At 47.4% G+C, this 15,168-nt stretch overlaps 2 protein-coding genes across 2 annotated transcripts in view; one reads left to right on the top strand and one right to left on the bottom strand.

The window, feature by feature from the left end:
• LOC117561472 (sulfotransferase 2B1-like) overlaps positions 1 to 15,168 on the bottom strand; it is an 81,845-nt gene that overhangs the window by 27,702 nt on the left and 38,975 nt on the right. The window lies entirely within an intron of this gene.
• LOC117561493 (olfactory receptor 6N1-like) lies at positions 13,095 to 14,602 on the top strand. Its single transcript, XM_034238969.1, is given in 2 exon segments — positions 13,095 to 13,591; positions 13,594 to 14,602. Coding segments are annotated over 2 exon segments (945 nt in total). The 5' UTR covers positions 13,095 to 13,441; the 3' UTR covers positions 14,389 to 14,602.

The following is a 15,168-nucleotide window of genomic DNA, read 5'->3' as shown; positions in this document are numbered from 1 at the left end:
AGAGTCACATCTAATAGAAATATATAAAAGCTTTTATTTTAATTGTGTAGCAGTCAGTTTATCATTCTGGCAGCACTGTTGAGTTAATGTATTGTCATGCCTCTGTGCAAGGCTTAGTCTTTCTATCTGTATAGCCAGTGGTGTAAAGTAACTAAGTTCATAAACTCAAGTACTATACTAGGGTACAATTTTGAGATACTTGTACTTTAAGTATTTCAATGTTTTGCTACTTTGTTCTTCTTCTCCACTACAGTTCAGAGGTACATGATGTACTTCTACTCCACTACATGTATTTAATCCCTTTAGTTACTTTACAGATGTGGATGAATGATGTGAAATATAATCAAGTGTTAAATCAGACTTTAGTTCCACCTGGAGTAAATCCTCCAGCTACCCTGCAGTATACAAAGTCATTTAAACTAGCTGCACCTTTACCAGCTTTGAGAACACTTTCATGATCAATCATTATAAAACATATCATATATATTATTCTGAAATGGACCAATCTGCACAACGACTACTTTCACTGTCGCTACTTTCACTATATTTTGATGAGAATACTTTTCTACTTTCAATTGAGGAACATTTTTGAATGCTTTTACTGTAACAGAGTATTCCTACACTCAGGTACTTCTACTTTTACTCAAGAACAAGATCTGAGTACTTCTACTTTTACTCAAGAACAAGATCTGAGTACTTCTACTTTTACTCAAGTACAAAATCTGAGTACTTCTACTTTTACTTAAGAACAAGATCTGAGTACTTCTACTTTTATTAAGTACAACATCTGAGTACTTCTACTAAAGTACAATATCTGAGTACTTCTACTTTTACTCAAGTACAAGATCTGAGTACTTCTACTTTTACTCAAGTACAAGATCTGAGTACTTCTACTTTTACTCAAGTACAAGACCTGAGTACTTCTACTTTTACCAGGGTTGCCAACTTTGGGTACCTGGCTAGAGTGAGATTTTGATATCATGGGTTTGAGTAGCGGGACCTTAGCATATATATAGGATATATACAATATATACAAATACACAATATTGGACACAGATAAAGGGCACAAAGTTTCATTCACTAATGAAAGTCAAACACATGTTTGTTTCCACTGTTTTATTGTGTGCCTGTCGCGATAAGCACTTAATTGACTTATCGTACAATAAATAAAAATGAACTCGATAAATTGCCATTTACATGAGGATGTGACTAGCAGTTTGAAAGACTTGAATTATTATTATATATTATCATTATGTCAGTGGTCTAAAATGGTCATACAACGGTGCCGACAATATTATCGTTTATTGCAATAATTTCCGGGAAAATGTATCCAACAAAATTAATTATCGTGAGAGGCCTACTGTATATAGAAACACACACACACAAATCTACAGACTTACTCCAAACTGCCAAATATGTTAATTAACACACTCTATTTTGGCCTAGAAGAACAATAAGCAGCAGACTTTTACTTTTTTATCAATTCTACTGGATCTTAGATCTGCGCTTGCGCAATACGGGTCGGCAGTTGCGAGAGAGTATTTTTGTTGGGTAAGCTATGGTAGGGCTAACCCATACAGTGGTGGGGCTCAAGTCAGTATTTGCAATGTAATTACATACACGCCCCCTTGACAGTGAAACGCCAAGCGTGAGGTTTAGATTATTTCCCTGTCTCAATCCAAATTGAACTGTATGAAATAAAAAGGCACATTTGTCTTGTAGTAAATAAAAAAGGGTGACCTGGAGCCAATCCTGCAACTTCCCCACAGGTGAAAGAGTTGACCTGCTGAAAACCCAACCCCTGCAGGGGGGTCTGGGGGGATTCTCCCCCAGGAGATTTTTTGAAATACTAACATAAAATACACATTCTGGTACTCTCTTGAGAAGAAAAATAAATACATCTATTACTACACGACATATTTAAAAAAAAAGAATGCCATTTTAGTTTGTTGTTACTTTGTTCTGAAAGCTGAACCTGCTGCTCCTCACAGAGAGAAGAGGAAGAGGCTGTGAATTACTTTACATTGTGGATAAGGGTGGATAGCCCCCATTGTTCTGTGTGTCAAAATGAAAGACAGCCCACACACCTATCAATCATCAAACCGTGGGGTCTTATTTCATTACGTAATATTGTATCGATGTATGAGATGTACTACAGCAAAAGTATTCTCCGTCGGGACTTCCTGCAACAACACCACGCCGTTATCTTGATTCTGATTGGCCAGAAGACATTATCAAAGATGTTCTATTGAGAAGACGATCACTACGTCACAACAGTTTTCAAAACCGTTTCTAGTCTTCGGTATTCTTGTTTTTTGGCGTGAGAATAGTTTGGGCAGCGTGAGAGCGTGAGATTGAGAGTGAAAGCGTGTGTCACACGCCAGATGCATGAGAGTTGGCAACCCTACTTTTACTCAAGTACAATATCTAAGTACTTGTAGTGCCGTGAAAAGAGAGTCGGAGGCGGTGTATTAAGAATGGAGTTCCAATCTTTATTATCCATTACTTTCAGAGAGGTTAACACATGCACTGCTTTGCCTGATGAGCTAGCAGGAATGGCAGCTAAAGCTACAGGTGTTCCCCACTAAAGGGTCCGTGTGGCAACACAATAAGCAAGGTGAATTATGTCCAATAACGTGTCACCACACAAGCCCCCCCAGAATTCACACATAAACAAAATCAGCATGGCGGGGAGGAACGACACGCCGACCCCCACGACTCCTGAGCACGGGAGTCGGAAAAGTGACTCCCGCCTGTGCGGCCCCCGGAAGGGGAGGGACCGGAACAACAGGTCTTAAATCCGTGACAGGGGACGAGGCCGGGGGGCGGCCCCCGTCGCGGAGGTCGAGCCAGCACCACAGGCTGGTCCAAGTCCAGGTGAGCAGCCTCACCCGGTCCACCGAGACGTACTCGGCCTTGCCACCCAGGTCGACCACCAGGTGCTTGTCCCCGTGCTCCAAGACCCGGAAAGGCCCATCATAAGGGGGCTGCAGGGGGCCTCTGTGCGCATCGTGCCGGATGAACACGTGCTCCGCCGAGCGGAGCTCTGCGGGAACCTGGGACACCTGAGTACCGTGCTGAGTAGTAGGGATCGGAGCAAAGGCCTCAGCGGCGTCACGCAGGAAAGCCCGCTGGGTCGACGCCGACCAGGGAGCCGATGCATTTGGGAGGAAATCCCCCGGAACTCTCAGCGGCTGACCGTAGACCATCTCCGCTGTAGAACACTGCAGATCTTCCTTAGGTGCGGTCCTCAGGCCCAGCATCACCCAGGGCAGCTTGTCGACCCAGTTACCGTCCGTAAGGCCGGCCTTGAGGGCCGCCTTCATGGAGCGATGAAAGCGCTCGCAGAGGCCGTTAGCCTGAGGGTGGTAAGCGGTAGTCCTGTGCAGCTTAACCCCCAAACCGCCCTGCCACAGCGTTCCAGAGCTCGGACGTGAACTGAGAGCCCCTGTCTGAGGTAATGTCTGATGGGGTGCCAAAACGACACACCCACGTTGCAATGAAGGCCCGGGCAACGTCTGCGGCTGATGTCGAAACGAGCGGAACCGCCTCCGGCCAACGGGTCGTTCTGTCCACCATGGTGAGGAGGTAGGAAAACCCCTGAGAGGAAGGCAACGGACCAACCAGGTCAATGTTGACGTGATCAAACCTCCTCTCAGGCACCAGGAAACGCTCCAATGGGGCCTTCGTGTGGCGGTGCACCTTAGCGCGTTGACAAGCCACGCACTCCCTGGCCCAAGTCCTCACGTCCCTTTTCAGTCCTTGCCAAACGAACTTCGCCGCTACCAAACGCACCGAAGGTTTAACGCCGGGGTGTGACAGGCCCGTGCACAGCCTCGAACACAGGACGCCTCCAGCTGGCAGGGACGACAGGCCGCGCCAGGCCCGTAGAGACGTCACACAGGAGAGTAATGCCCGCGTCGCCGAACATCACGTCCTCCAAGCGCAGCCCCCGCGCTCTCCACCTTCAGGGCCTGGACGCCGGGATCTGTGACCTGGTCTGCCGCCATGCGAGTATAGTCCAGGCCCAACTGGACGGCACCGATGACGACCCTGGAGAGGCAATCAGCAACCAGGTTCGACTTGCCAGCCACGTGCTTAATGTCCGTAGTGAACTCCGATATGTAGGACAGCTGCCGCTGCTGACGTGCCGACCAAGGCTCCGCCACTTTTGACATGGCGAAGGTGAGCGGCTTGTGGTCGACAAACGCCGTAAATTCACGGCCTTCCAGCATGAAACGGAAGTGCCGCACGGCCAAATAAAGTCCGAGGAGCTCCCGGTCAAAGGCGCTGTATTTGCGTTCTCTAGGCGTCAGCTGGCGGCTGAAAAAGGCGAGCGGCTGCCAAGCGCCCTCCACCCACTGCTCGTGCACTGCGCCGACCGCGTAGTCTGACGCGTCCGTGGTGATGGAGATGGGAGCCGTAGATTATGGGTGTGCCAGCAAAGCCGCCTGAGCCAACGCGGTCTTGACCTCAGCAAAAGCGCCGTCCGCCTCTGATGTCCAGTCGATCTCCTGGACGGGGGTCTTGCCTTTCAAACGCTTCATACAGCGGCCGCATGATGTGTGCGGCCCGGGCGATGAAACGGTGGTAGAAAGTCACCATCCCCAGAAACTCACGGAGCGACCGGGCTGTGAGCGGGCGAGGAAACGCCGCAACAGCCTCCACCTTCGCTGGCAGAGGTGTCGCACCGCCCTTGGTGACGCGGTGCCCCAGGAAATCGATGTCCGACACCCCGAACTGGCACTTTGCAGGATTGATGATTAATCCGTGTTCGTTGAGCCGTGTGAAAAGGGCTCGGAGGTGGGACAGGTGCTCCTGCACTGAAGCGCTGGCGACGAGTTATGTCGTTGAGGTAAACAAACACAAACGGCAGGTCCCGCAGCACCGAATCCATCAGGCGCTGGAACGTCTGAGCGGCATTCTTGAGTCCAAAAGGCATCCGCAGGAACTCAAAAAGTCCAAAAGGCGTTATCACTGCTGTCTTGGGAATGTCCAGGGGGTGCATGGGCACCTGGTGGTATCCACGCACCAGGTCCACCTTGGAAAACACCCCCGTACCGGCCAGATGCGCCGAAAAGTCCTGAATGTGCGGCACCGGATAGCGGTCAGGCGTAGTGGCGTCGTTGAGTCGGCGGTAATCCCCGCACGGGCGGAACCCGCCGTTCGATTTGGGAACGACGTGCAGGGGGAAGCCCAAGGACTGTCGGAGCGGCGGACAATGCCCAGGCGCTCCATGGTTGCGAACTCCGCCCTCGCTACAGCCAGCTTAGAAGGGTTCAACCGCCGGGCCCTGGCGTAGACAGGAGGCCCCCCCGGTAGTGACGTGGTGTTCCACGCCATGCTTAGTGGTAAGCGCAGAGAAGGTGGGTAGCGACAGGTCTGGAAACTCGGCCAACAGTCTGAGAAACGTGTCTGCACCTGACAGCGAGCCTGACAGCCCGTCGTACGCTGCGCTGCCAAGTGTGCACACGAGGGAAGAAAACGTTAAGGCATCAACCAAACGCCTATTCTTAACGTCCACTAAGAGTCCATGAGCACACAAAAAATCCGCTCCGAGGAGGGGAAAAGAAATGTCCGCTGTCACAAAATCCCAGCTGAAACGCTGTCCTCCGATGCACAAACACATAGGCCTCACGCCGTACGTGCGAATGGGACTGCCGTTAGCCGTCGTCAATCGCGGTCCGTGCCCCCCACGGGCGACGTCTTCACTCGACGCTGGAACTACGCTCCGTTGAGCGCCCGTGTCACACAGAAACAAGATCCCCGAAACGCTGTCGCTGACGAAGAGGAGCCTGCACGTGCCGCCGACGCTCAGAAGCCACTACTGAGCGCCGGCCCCTCCGTTTCCCGGGGGTTTGTAGCTGCACGGAGCGATGCATCTCTTCGCCCTTGTCCCGAAACGTGCGTGGTAAACGCACTCTCCGGCGTCTCCACGCCGGCTAGCCACAGCCGTGTCCGGCCTCCGCCACGCTTTCTTGACTGCCGTTGGGCCGCTGAGCGTCGCGGCTAACGTCTCTGCCCCGGGCTGTTGCGTAGCCAGGAAAAAAACGATCCGCTTCCTCAGCCAAAGCACGGGGCTCCGTGACAGGCGTGTTGGCCAGCGCCGTCTGTACCCGGGGAGGCAAGTGACGCAGGAAAATCTCCGTGAATAAAATCCGGGGATCTTCCCCCCCCTAGCAGATTTAGCATATTCTCCATTAGCTGGGATGGCTTGCTGTCTCCTAGGCCTTGAATGTCAAGTATCTGGCGGGCCCTCTCCTTAGCAGATAAGCTAAATGTCTTAAGGAGAAGGGCCTTAATCGCCTCCATATTTGCCATGATGTGGGGGGGCTGCGATGAATCCCACCAACCTGGACGACGTGGAGCTCCCCAGCGCTGCTACCACATGGTAGTATTTTAGGTGCCCGTCACGGACCTTGTCGGCAGGCGGAAATGTTGCCTCCACGTGTGCGAACCATGCCTCCGCGGGCGTGATCCCAGAATTCCGGCAGCTTTATGAAAACATCGCGCTCAGCCATGTTCGTTAATTTTCCGGAAACTTTCTCGGAAAAGTCAGGGTCACCAGTGTACTGCCGTGGAAAAGAGAGTCGGAGGCGGTGTAATTAAGAATGGAGTTCCAATCTTTATTATCCATTACTTTCAGAGAGGTTAACACATGCACTGCTCTGCCTGATGAGCTAGCAGGAATGGCAGCTAAAGCTACAGGTGTTCCCCACTAAAGGGTCCGTGTGGCAACACAATAGGCAAGGTGAATTATGTCCAATAACGTGTCACCACATACTTCTACTTTTACTCAAGTACAAGATCTGAGTACTTCTACTTTTACTCAAGTACAAGATCTGAGTACTATTAGAAAAGGAAGGCTAAAGCTAACGTTAGCAGATAGTGACAATGTATGCTAGCTAGCTAGCTCAACGATTCCTTAAATAATATTGCGACAGAAAAACGTTCCAGTTCACATCACGCTCTGCCGCTCTGCTCTGCACACCTGAACGGCCCGTTCTAACAGCTGTTCACCAGCGGCTCAGTCTGTGCCACAGTGACTCCGCACAGTTAACGAACGCACCGTAGATAATGTAGCTGACCCTCATCCCGGAGCAGCAGAGTTCAGCCGACAGGCAGGAAGACTCGAGCACACAGCTCGCGCTTCATATATTAAAAAATAACACCATGCGCGTCATGATGGCACCTAACAGCTCGCGACCGCAGAATATTTCGGTGATTAGATAACATGTAAATTATATTTGACGCAACTTTAGTTACATTTCCATGACTTTTCCAAAACTTGGGAAAAATATTGTTTTCCATAACTTTTCCAGGGCCTGGAATTTGCATTTTGAATTTCCATGACTTTTCCAGGTTTTCAATGACCGTACGAACCCTGGAACAACAATGATGCACACAATAGTGGAATTACTGCAGATGATCAGAACATAAACATGATCACAAAATACAGATATCTATATCTCTGCACTTCCACATGCCCATCAAAAGTGATGTCACATCCACGTTTCAGCAGTTGGATCTTAGCCAAGCATCCGAACGGGAGCCGCGTGCGCTCGGCAATCAGTGTCCCACACACCAGCCGCCACCGCTCCCACTCAAGCTCCCCCAACGAGACACCTCCAACTCCAGACAGGTCCCAGGCTTCGTCTACTCCGCCAGCGTGGGCAAACAACCGGGGCCACAACAGGCACAGCCAGCTCCAATCTCCCCACCAACGCATCCTGCCTCACGGCCCCTACACACGGCGGCGTGCGTTGCCGCTTGGCAGTGGGCGTGTCTTGAGCTTGGGGAGTTTCCTCGAGCAACGCGACCAACAACCAATCACATGCATCTCTCCTGTCAATTGCATAAAAAGTTTTACATGTCACACTTTATATGATGAACATTTATGACATTAATGTCTATGGTGCTATTTTACGCAACATTCCATGCTGGCTAAATACTGTCTATGTCTGCTAGCTGTCCATTCAAACGAAGTACACTGGATATAAACTCCCCAAACAGGCGAACATCTACCAGTTTCACCCACTATCTCTGCAACCTCCCTCCATGCCTGGCTCCTCTGGTTTGTATCCCGGTAGGTGAACAGGGACTGATCATAAAGCACCGGGTGATTCCCTACCGCTACGATTATTTTCTCCTCCATTTTTTGTTATATGAGGAAATGAACTGCGGTCTGGCTCTCCCAGCATACACGCGGTTTGATTGGATAGTGCTTGTACTGGTAGATTTGCAATAAACGGATTTGATTGGCTGACGCCTCCGTCGAGGCGTCAAAAGTAGAACATTGCTCTACTTTTGCAGCGAGCACCGCGAGAAAAGCTACGCTTTGCTCCCACAATGCAGTTCGGCGAATCATGACGTCACCCCATTCAAAGTGAATGGGCAGAAGCGTTGAAGCGGCAACGCACGCCGCCGTGTGTAGGGGCCGTCATTAGCAGCCCCCGGCCACTCGCAGCGGCGCACTCGACACGCCTCTCGGACGGAGCCGCACTCCGAAACGGAGCCCGAACTCAGGAGGTGGACAGTCATTCAACTCCAACGTTTCCTGAGAGAAAAACGGCATCCACTTTCACCGAAATGACAACAAGGCTAGACTGTTCCACCTCTACAAAGCCTACAGCAGCACAACGGCAAGAACAACGAGACACACAACTCTTCCTGCTCCAGAGCCAACCACCGCGCGGCGCGCGCACCACGGGTCGTGACGTCACAGGCCTCCGTCCTCCTCCACGGACACAGCCCGACTCACCAGCACCCCCTGGTGGGGGCCAGGTCATATTGCCCTCTGTGCCTGCTCTCTCTGTGTCTGACATGTCGTAGCTCATGTCAACCTTTCTCTCATCCCTGTGCTCACAGGCTTCACGAAATCCCCTTGCACATACATCCCTTCATCCCTCCATCCCTTCTTCTTCTTCTTCTTCTTCTTCTTCTTCTTCTTCTTCTTCTTCTTCTTCTTCTTCTTCTTCTTCTTCTTCTTCTTCTTCTTCTTCTTCTTCTTCTTCTTCTTCTTCTTCTTCTTCTTCTTCTCTACCTTCAGCAGTCCACAGCAACCCAGCTTCTGTTTACCTTCCTCCTTTAGCAGCTAACCCCGTATCAACAGCACCTCACCCAGTAACCCAAGGGGCCATACTACATGCTAAACCCATTAGCCGACTCTTACCCAGTACCTTTCTTTTCCCAACTGGTCTATCCTTTTCCCCCCCATCCCTACCCCATAGCTTTACTGCCGCATCTTCGCAGCACGCGCATCCCTCTCTTGCCAATTATGCGGAGCCCCCTCCCACCCGTCATCAAGCATGGTCAGTCAGCGAACCCACCACCCGAGCCGCCCCGCTCACTCCCCTTTCCGTCAAGAGGCAACGCCTCAACCTTCAACCCGCCTGTCACCTGCCGCACCTCCACCTCCCATCATCTCTATGCCCGCAAACGAACGTTAACCAACCAACGCCCCCCGTTTCAAAGGGCGTCACAGACGCGGAAGGCCAATCCTCTACCAGAGAGGCAGGATGGTGCGCAAACAATTTCAATGACCTAGGCTGCTCTCTTTCTAGCTGCCGCCTCATGCACATCTGCTCTTTCTGCGGCGGCGCTCATGCCAGGAGCACCTGGCCCTCACAACCCAACTACACCAGCAGATTGAATAGCACGGCACCTCAGCACAACCGTCAAGATAAAGCAAACTTAGCTACCGCCTCAGTGAATCATCCAGATAGTTTTGTTTACTTTCTCACCAATGGCTTCACCATGGTTTTCCCCCCAGGCATAGCAATACTGCCTGACACATCTCACATCTGCCACAATCTTCAGTCCGCTTTAACAGAACCCTCACACTTCGACACCTTACGGCCAAAGAATCAAAGAAGGATTCATGATGGCCATCGATAGTCCCCCCCTTTCCAGTATCCGCATCAGTCCAGTAGGCATAGCTACTCGGAAATACTCCGGGGAAAAGAGGCTCATAATGAACCTGTCTCTCCACACGGCTCAGCATCCCGAGCATTAACAGCGTCATTCCACCAAGCCCAGACTTTTCGATGCAATACGCAAACATCGACCACGCCATCACCCTCATCTGCTCAGCAGGCCGGGGAGCATGGCTCTCTAAGGCAGACATCACCAGTGCACTCAAGATCTTGCCTATTCACCCAGACTCCTGGCGTTTCTTTTGGAGCGTACTGGAAGGGAGCCTATTACTTCTCAGTACGCCTCACATTCGGCTGCAGAAGCAGTCCCAAAATCTTTGACTCCCTTTTCAGAAGCTCTGTGCCGGATCTTGACAAACAACCACAGACTCCCCTATGTGCTCCATCTTCTCGACGACTTTCTCACTGTCACTCACATCCACCATCCTCACCCCCCTGCCACGGGCTGAGCACACTCATACAAACATTTTCAGACCTTGGCATTTCTCTGTCTGAAGAGAAAACCTCAGGGCCTACAAACCTCCATTGAGTTTCTAGACATCACCCTGGACTCAATGTCTTTCCAGGATTCTCTATCCTCAGAGAAAGTACAGCGCATCACTCTCCTCTTGTCAAACTACTTATAGGCAGACAGATGCACAAAACGGCAGCTGTTAGCCCTCCACGGCAAACGACTCTCCCATATTCACACTCCGAAGGAGTAAAACGGATCAGCTGGGAATTTCTTTACCCATCCACATCTTACAATACATTACATTACATTGCATTTAGCTGACGCTTTTATCCAAAGCGACTTACAATAAGTGCGTTCGACCAACAAAATACAAACTTGAAGAAAACAGAATCATATAAGTACATCAGGTTTCATAGAGAAAAACATTTAAAGTGCTACTCAACTGGCTTTAGGTAAGCCAGTCCTTATTAGTATATAGTGCTTGTTAGTAATTCTATCTATCGCTCGAAGTGGAGTCGAAAGAGATGATCTTCCGCCTGAACTCGTATCCCAGCCCATACGAGCCACTAACCAAATACCTCAGCGCAAGGTACGATGCACACGCAACGCCTCAACTCTTCTCACCGAAACAGAAACGGCCACACGTTTCTGGTTCCAGAGACACTTCCACAATGTGTTGCTTATTTTGGGATATGTTCAGAACATTATTCGAGCCATTCCTTCCGCATTGGCGCAGCGTCCACAACAGCTTGTGTGTGTGTGCGTGTATGTGTGTGTGTGTGTGTGTGTGTGTGTGTATGTGTGGTGTGTGTGTGTGTTGTGTGTGTGTGTGTGTGTGTGTGTGTGTGACAGACAAAGACAGTCAAACGTAATCCTTAATATGGATTTTGGATGTTTAAGTGGATCACAGAAAAACATTAAGTCTCACTTTACTATTATTGATGTTAATTAGTATAACGTGTTACCTCGTGTTATTTTGTATCACTCTGTATTTAACCGTTTCTTATATTAGATGATCTTATAAAGTTGTTGTTAATGTGTTTGCTAACAGGTCAAAGTTTCCTCCTCAGAGGACTGAGGAGAAACCTTTTTTGTTGACCGTCTCGGATCAATTATTCTGTGGACACGGCTGTCATCTGAATACATTGCATCATATTACTGAGAGGGCCAACACACACAACACACACACACACACACAACACACACACACACACACACACACACACACACACACACACACACACACACACACACACACAACACACACACACACACACACACACACACACAGGTGTTTGTCTCTCAGCAACGTCTGCATCCTAGCAGCAGACCTATAGTGTCCAGCTTCTTCAGAGTGGATCATTACAGGGGAGGAGAGCTTCCTCTCATCATGTCAAAGCTCTCACTAACAAGCTGAGTCACATACACTGTTTTATTGTTAGTTCCCACGTTGAATCTTAAAACATAATTGTTGATGGTTGTTTCAGTTGTCCTAACTATTGTCTGTAATAGTTGTCCTCATTATATTGAATGCTTTCAAGGTTATCGTGCTGATCTGAACACAAGTATAACATATGTAAATGTTCCTACACTTTCAGGCATGGAATCAGTAAGTCAATAATGATTCTGTATGAGTGTATTTCAATGTACTGATGTACTGAGAGTGTTGAATTCATTGAATATGGTATTCTTATGCAAGCTTATGCAAGCATTGATTAACATGGTGTATATGCTATGGATTATTCTCACTTACATTATCCTTCTATGTGATGATGCTATGCTGGCTGGGGCACGTTTAGCCTTTTTTTTCAGGTCTTCCTCTCCTTCCTTTACCGGTTGGTCTTTGAATGCACCTCTCTTTTTGCTTTAGGTGCAAACACAAACATTTGAAATCTGAGTGAAATACTGTTTCAATAAGTGAGAGATGCCAGGATTGTGGTGCATGTAGTTTATGAGAAGGTCTTAGTTTGTGTACATCACTTCTTCGGTTACTTGGAATTGATATTTACTATTGTCAGGTCCAGCTGTGAACGTTTGCCGTTCACATGCATGCAGGTTATTGTGGTTTTTAGTATTGTATGTGTTGAATTAGGACATGTTGCAGTTATATTCCGTCCTTTTATCCAGATACAGAAAGCCTGAGTAAGTCTGTGAACTCCTGTTTGAATAACTGAGACAGGCCAGACCTTTGCTGCATGTAGTGTATGTGGAGGTGAGATATTCCCAGCACAATATTGTCACGTACAACCCTAGGAGATTTTACAATTCACATGCATGCATGCAGGCTGATTTTGTATTAATATATGAATATTGAGTAACATACGTTGTTTTATTGTTAGTACCTGGACACAGGTAGATAATCATACTGTATACATGTGTATACTGCTTCTGCATGCAAGTATTTGTGCACATATATGCATTTAAAATAAGGAAAGAATATATTCTCACTTATATTTGACTTACTTCTCAAATGAGATGATATTGATTATTGTCTGCTTGTGACCTTTCCTTAAGTCTTGCATCTCCTTTCTATAACTCTTGTTCTTTCTATGAATGTGTTCTCTGTTCAGGCCGACTTGCAAACATGAAGGAGGCAATGTGTAGGAGTGTGAAATAATGTTTAAATCAATGTGAATGACCATGTTGGTGGTTCATGTAGTTTATGAGACTTTTTCCTGCCCTTCATTTGTGTGCTTCTCTTCTCCAGCTACATGAAGCTAAATTCAATATTGTCAAGTACAAGTGTTAGGAAGGTTGTAATTCACATGCACGCAGGCTTATTGTGTTTTTGCATTACTGTTGGTGTTGAATTACGACATTTTCCTTTGAACATTTCCCTTATTGTGCATTTATATTCCCCCTTCCTTCGCAGATATAGAGAGCCTGAATAAGTCTGTGAACTACTGTATGTGGAGGTGAGATTTTCCCAGATGTTATATTTAACATACAACTGTTGGAGATTGCATGCAGGCTGATTTTGTATTAATATCTGAAATGTAGCTAACAGCATCTCATTAACAGTTCCTGTATTGTTCCTCTCTTTGGAGCAGACATGAAGAGCAACAGCAGCCTGAACCCTCCCTACTTTCAGTTCACCCTGTTTGCAGACTTTGGGCCCCTCAGATACCTGTTCTTCATCTTGTGTCTGTTCATCTATGTGACTATAGTCTCTGCTAACATGGTCATTATTCTGGGCAGTTGTTCCTGGAGAAGTCTCTGCATCAGCCCATGTATATTTTCATCAGCTCTCTGTGTTCAAACTCTCTGTTTGGCTCAGCTGGATTCTTCCCCAGGTTACTGCAGGACATCGTCTCTGACACTCATTTGGTCTCACGTCCATTATGCTTTATTCAGATGTATGTTATTTACACCTATGCTTGCTGTGAGATGACCATCCTCACCATCATGGCCTACGACAGGTTCATTGCTATCTGTCAGCCCTTACACTACCACAGTAAAATGACCTTCAAATGGGTGCAGGTTCTTGTACTCGTTGCTGTTTTCTACCCAGTGTTTGCGATGGGCTTCTGCCTCTATCTTACTGTTAGATTACCGCTGTGTGGAAATAAACTGAACCGGATTTTCTGCTCTAACTGGCCTGTGGTGCAGCTCTCCTGTGTGGACACCACTCCAAACAAAGTCACAGGTTACTTTCTCACTGTGACAACCATCATCATCCCCATGTTCTTCGTCCTGTACACATATCTACAGATTCTGCTGGTCTGCAGGAAGAGATCGTCTCAATTCAGAGGAAAGGCATTACAAACCTGCCTGCCTCACATCATCTCCTTTTTGACCTACTCCATCTCTCTCTTCTGCGAGTTGTATTTGACTCGATTTGAGGCTGATCAACTGAATCCAAGCATCGCAGTTATTTTGTCTTTAGCGTATCTGATCATTCCCCCCCTCAATAACCCTATCGTGTATGGCCTGGGTCTGCCTCAAATCAAAGGAGTCGTGTTAAGATTTCTGAAGAAGGGTCCTGCTGCTGAAATATAAAAGGGATATGTTGACCATGTTAGATTGTGTTTCCTATCATAATTATTTAAAGGGATACATGATTAGATAGAGATCAACATAAAGCACAACAACAATATTGTATATGCTTGATTTAACTCAGATTTGGCTTGAATTTCCCTCAAATGTTAAAATATTACTATTCTGTTAAATGTAATAGATTTAAAGTTAGAACACATATTATGTTCTGCCTCTTCATGCATATTTAAGGTCAATATTAAAAGGTATTTTATTTGAACATGTCCTCATAAAAGTAGATTTGACAGGAATTCAGGTTTACTGTATGTTAGGCATTGTGATGTTACACCACTTACTGTTATTGTGTTTTAATGTTTTGTTGTGAATCATTCACCCTTTGTTACTATAATGAAAATGTAATGATGAAGTAATATATTCAATAAACAACAGTCTACAGCCATGTGAGTCCCTGCTTTTTTACCTTCACTTAAATGCTATTGTTAGCCATTTGGAACATGTTTAACCTTGAAGCATGCTAACATTAGATAATTATCAGTGCAGCTGAGGATTATGGGAATTAATAAACTATCAAGCTTTCTATGTTTGGCCCCCTGCCTTAACTTTAATGTTATACGTACAGTAAATTACAAAGATCGGCAGTTCTTTGTCCAAAACGTTTGCCTTGGTGAACTATTTTTGCAAGAACATATTTTGTGAAATGTTAGTAAGATTGGTCACTTTCCATGCAGGTTTAGTGTGAATTTGCTGTTTTCAAAAGAAAGTGGTTTGCATTAACAATTGTAA

This window comes from Gymnodraco acuticeps, unplaced genomic scaffold (assembly GCF_902827175.1).
Source record: "Gymnodraco acuticeps unplaced genomic scaffold, fGymAcu1.1, whole genome shotgun sequence".
Classification (NCBI taxonomy): Eukaryota; Metazoa; Chordata; class Actinopteri; order Perciformes; family Bathydraconidae; genus Gymnodraco; species Gymnodraco acuticeps.
Note: the sequence above shows the minus strand (reverse complement) of the source record. Positions and strands in the feature narration are given on the sequence as shown.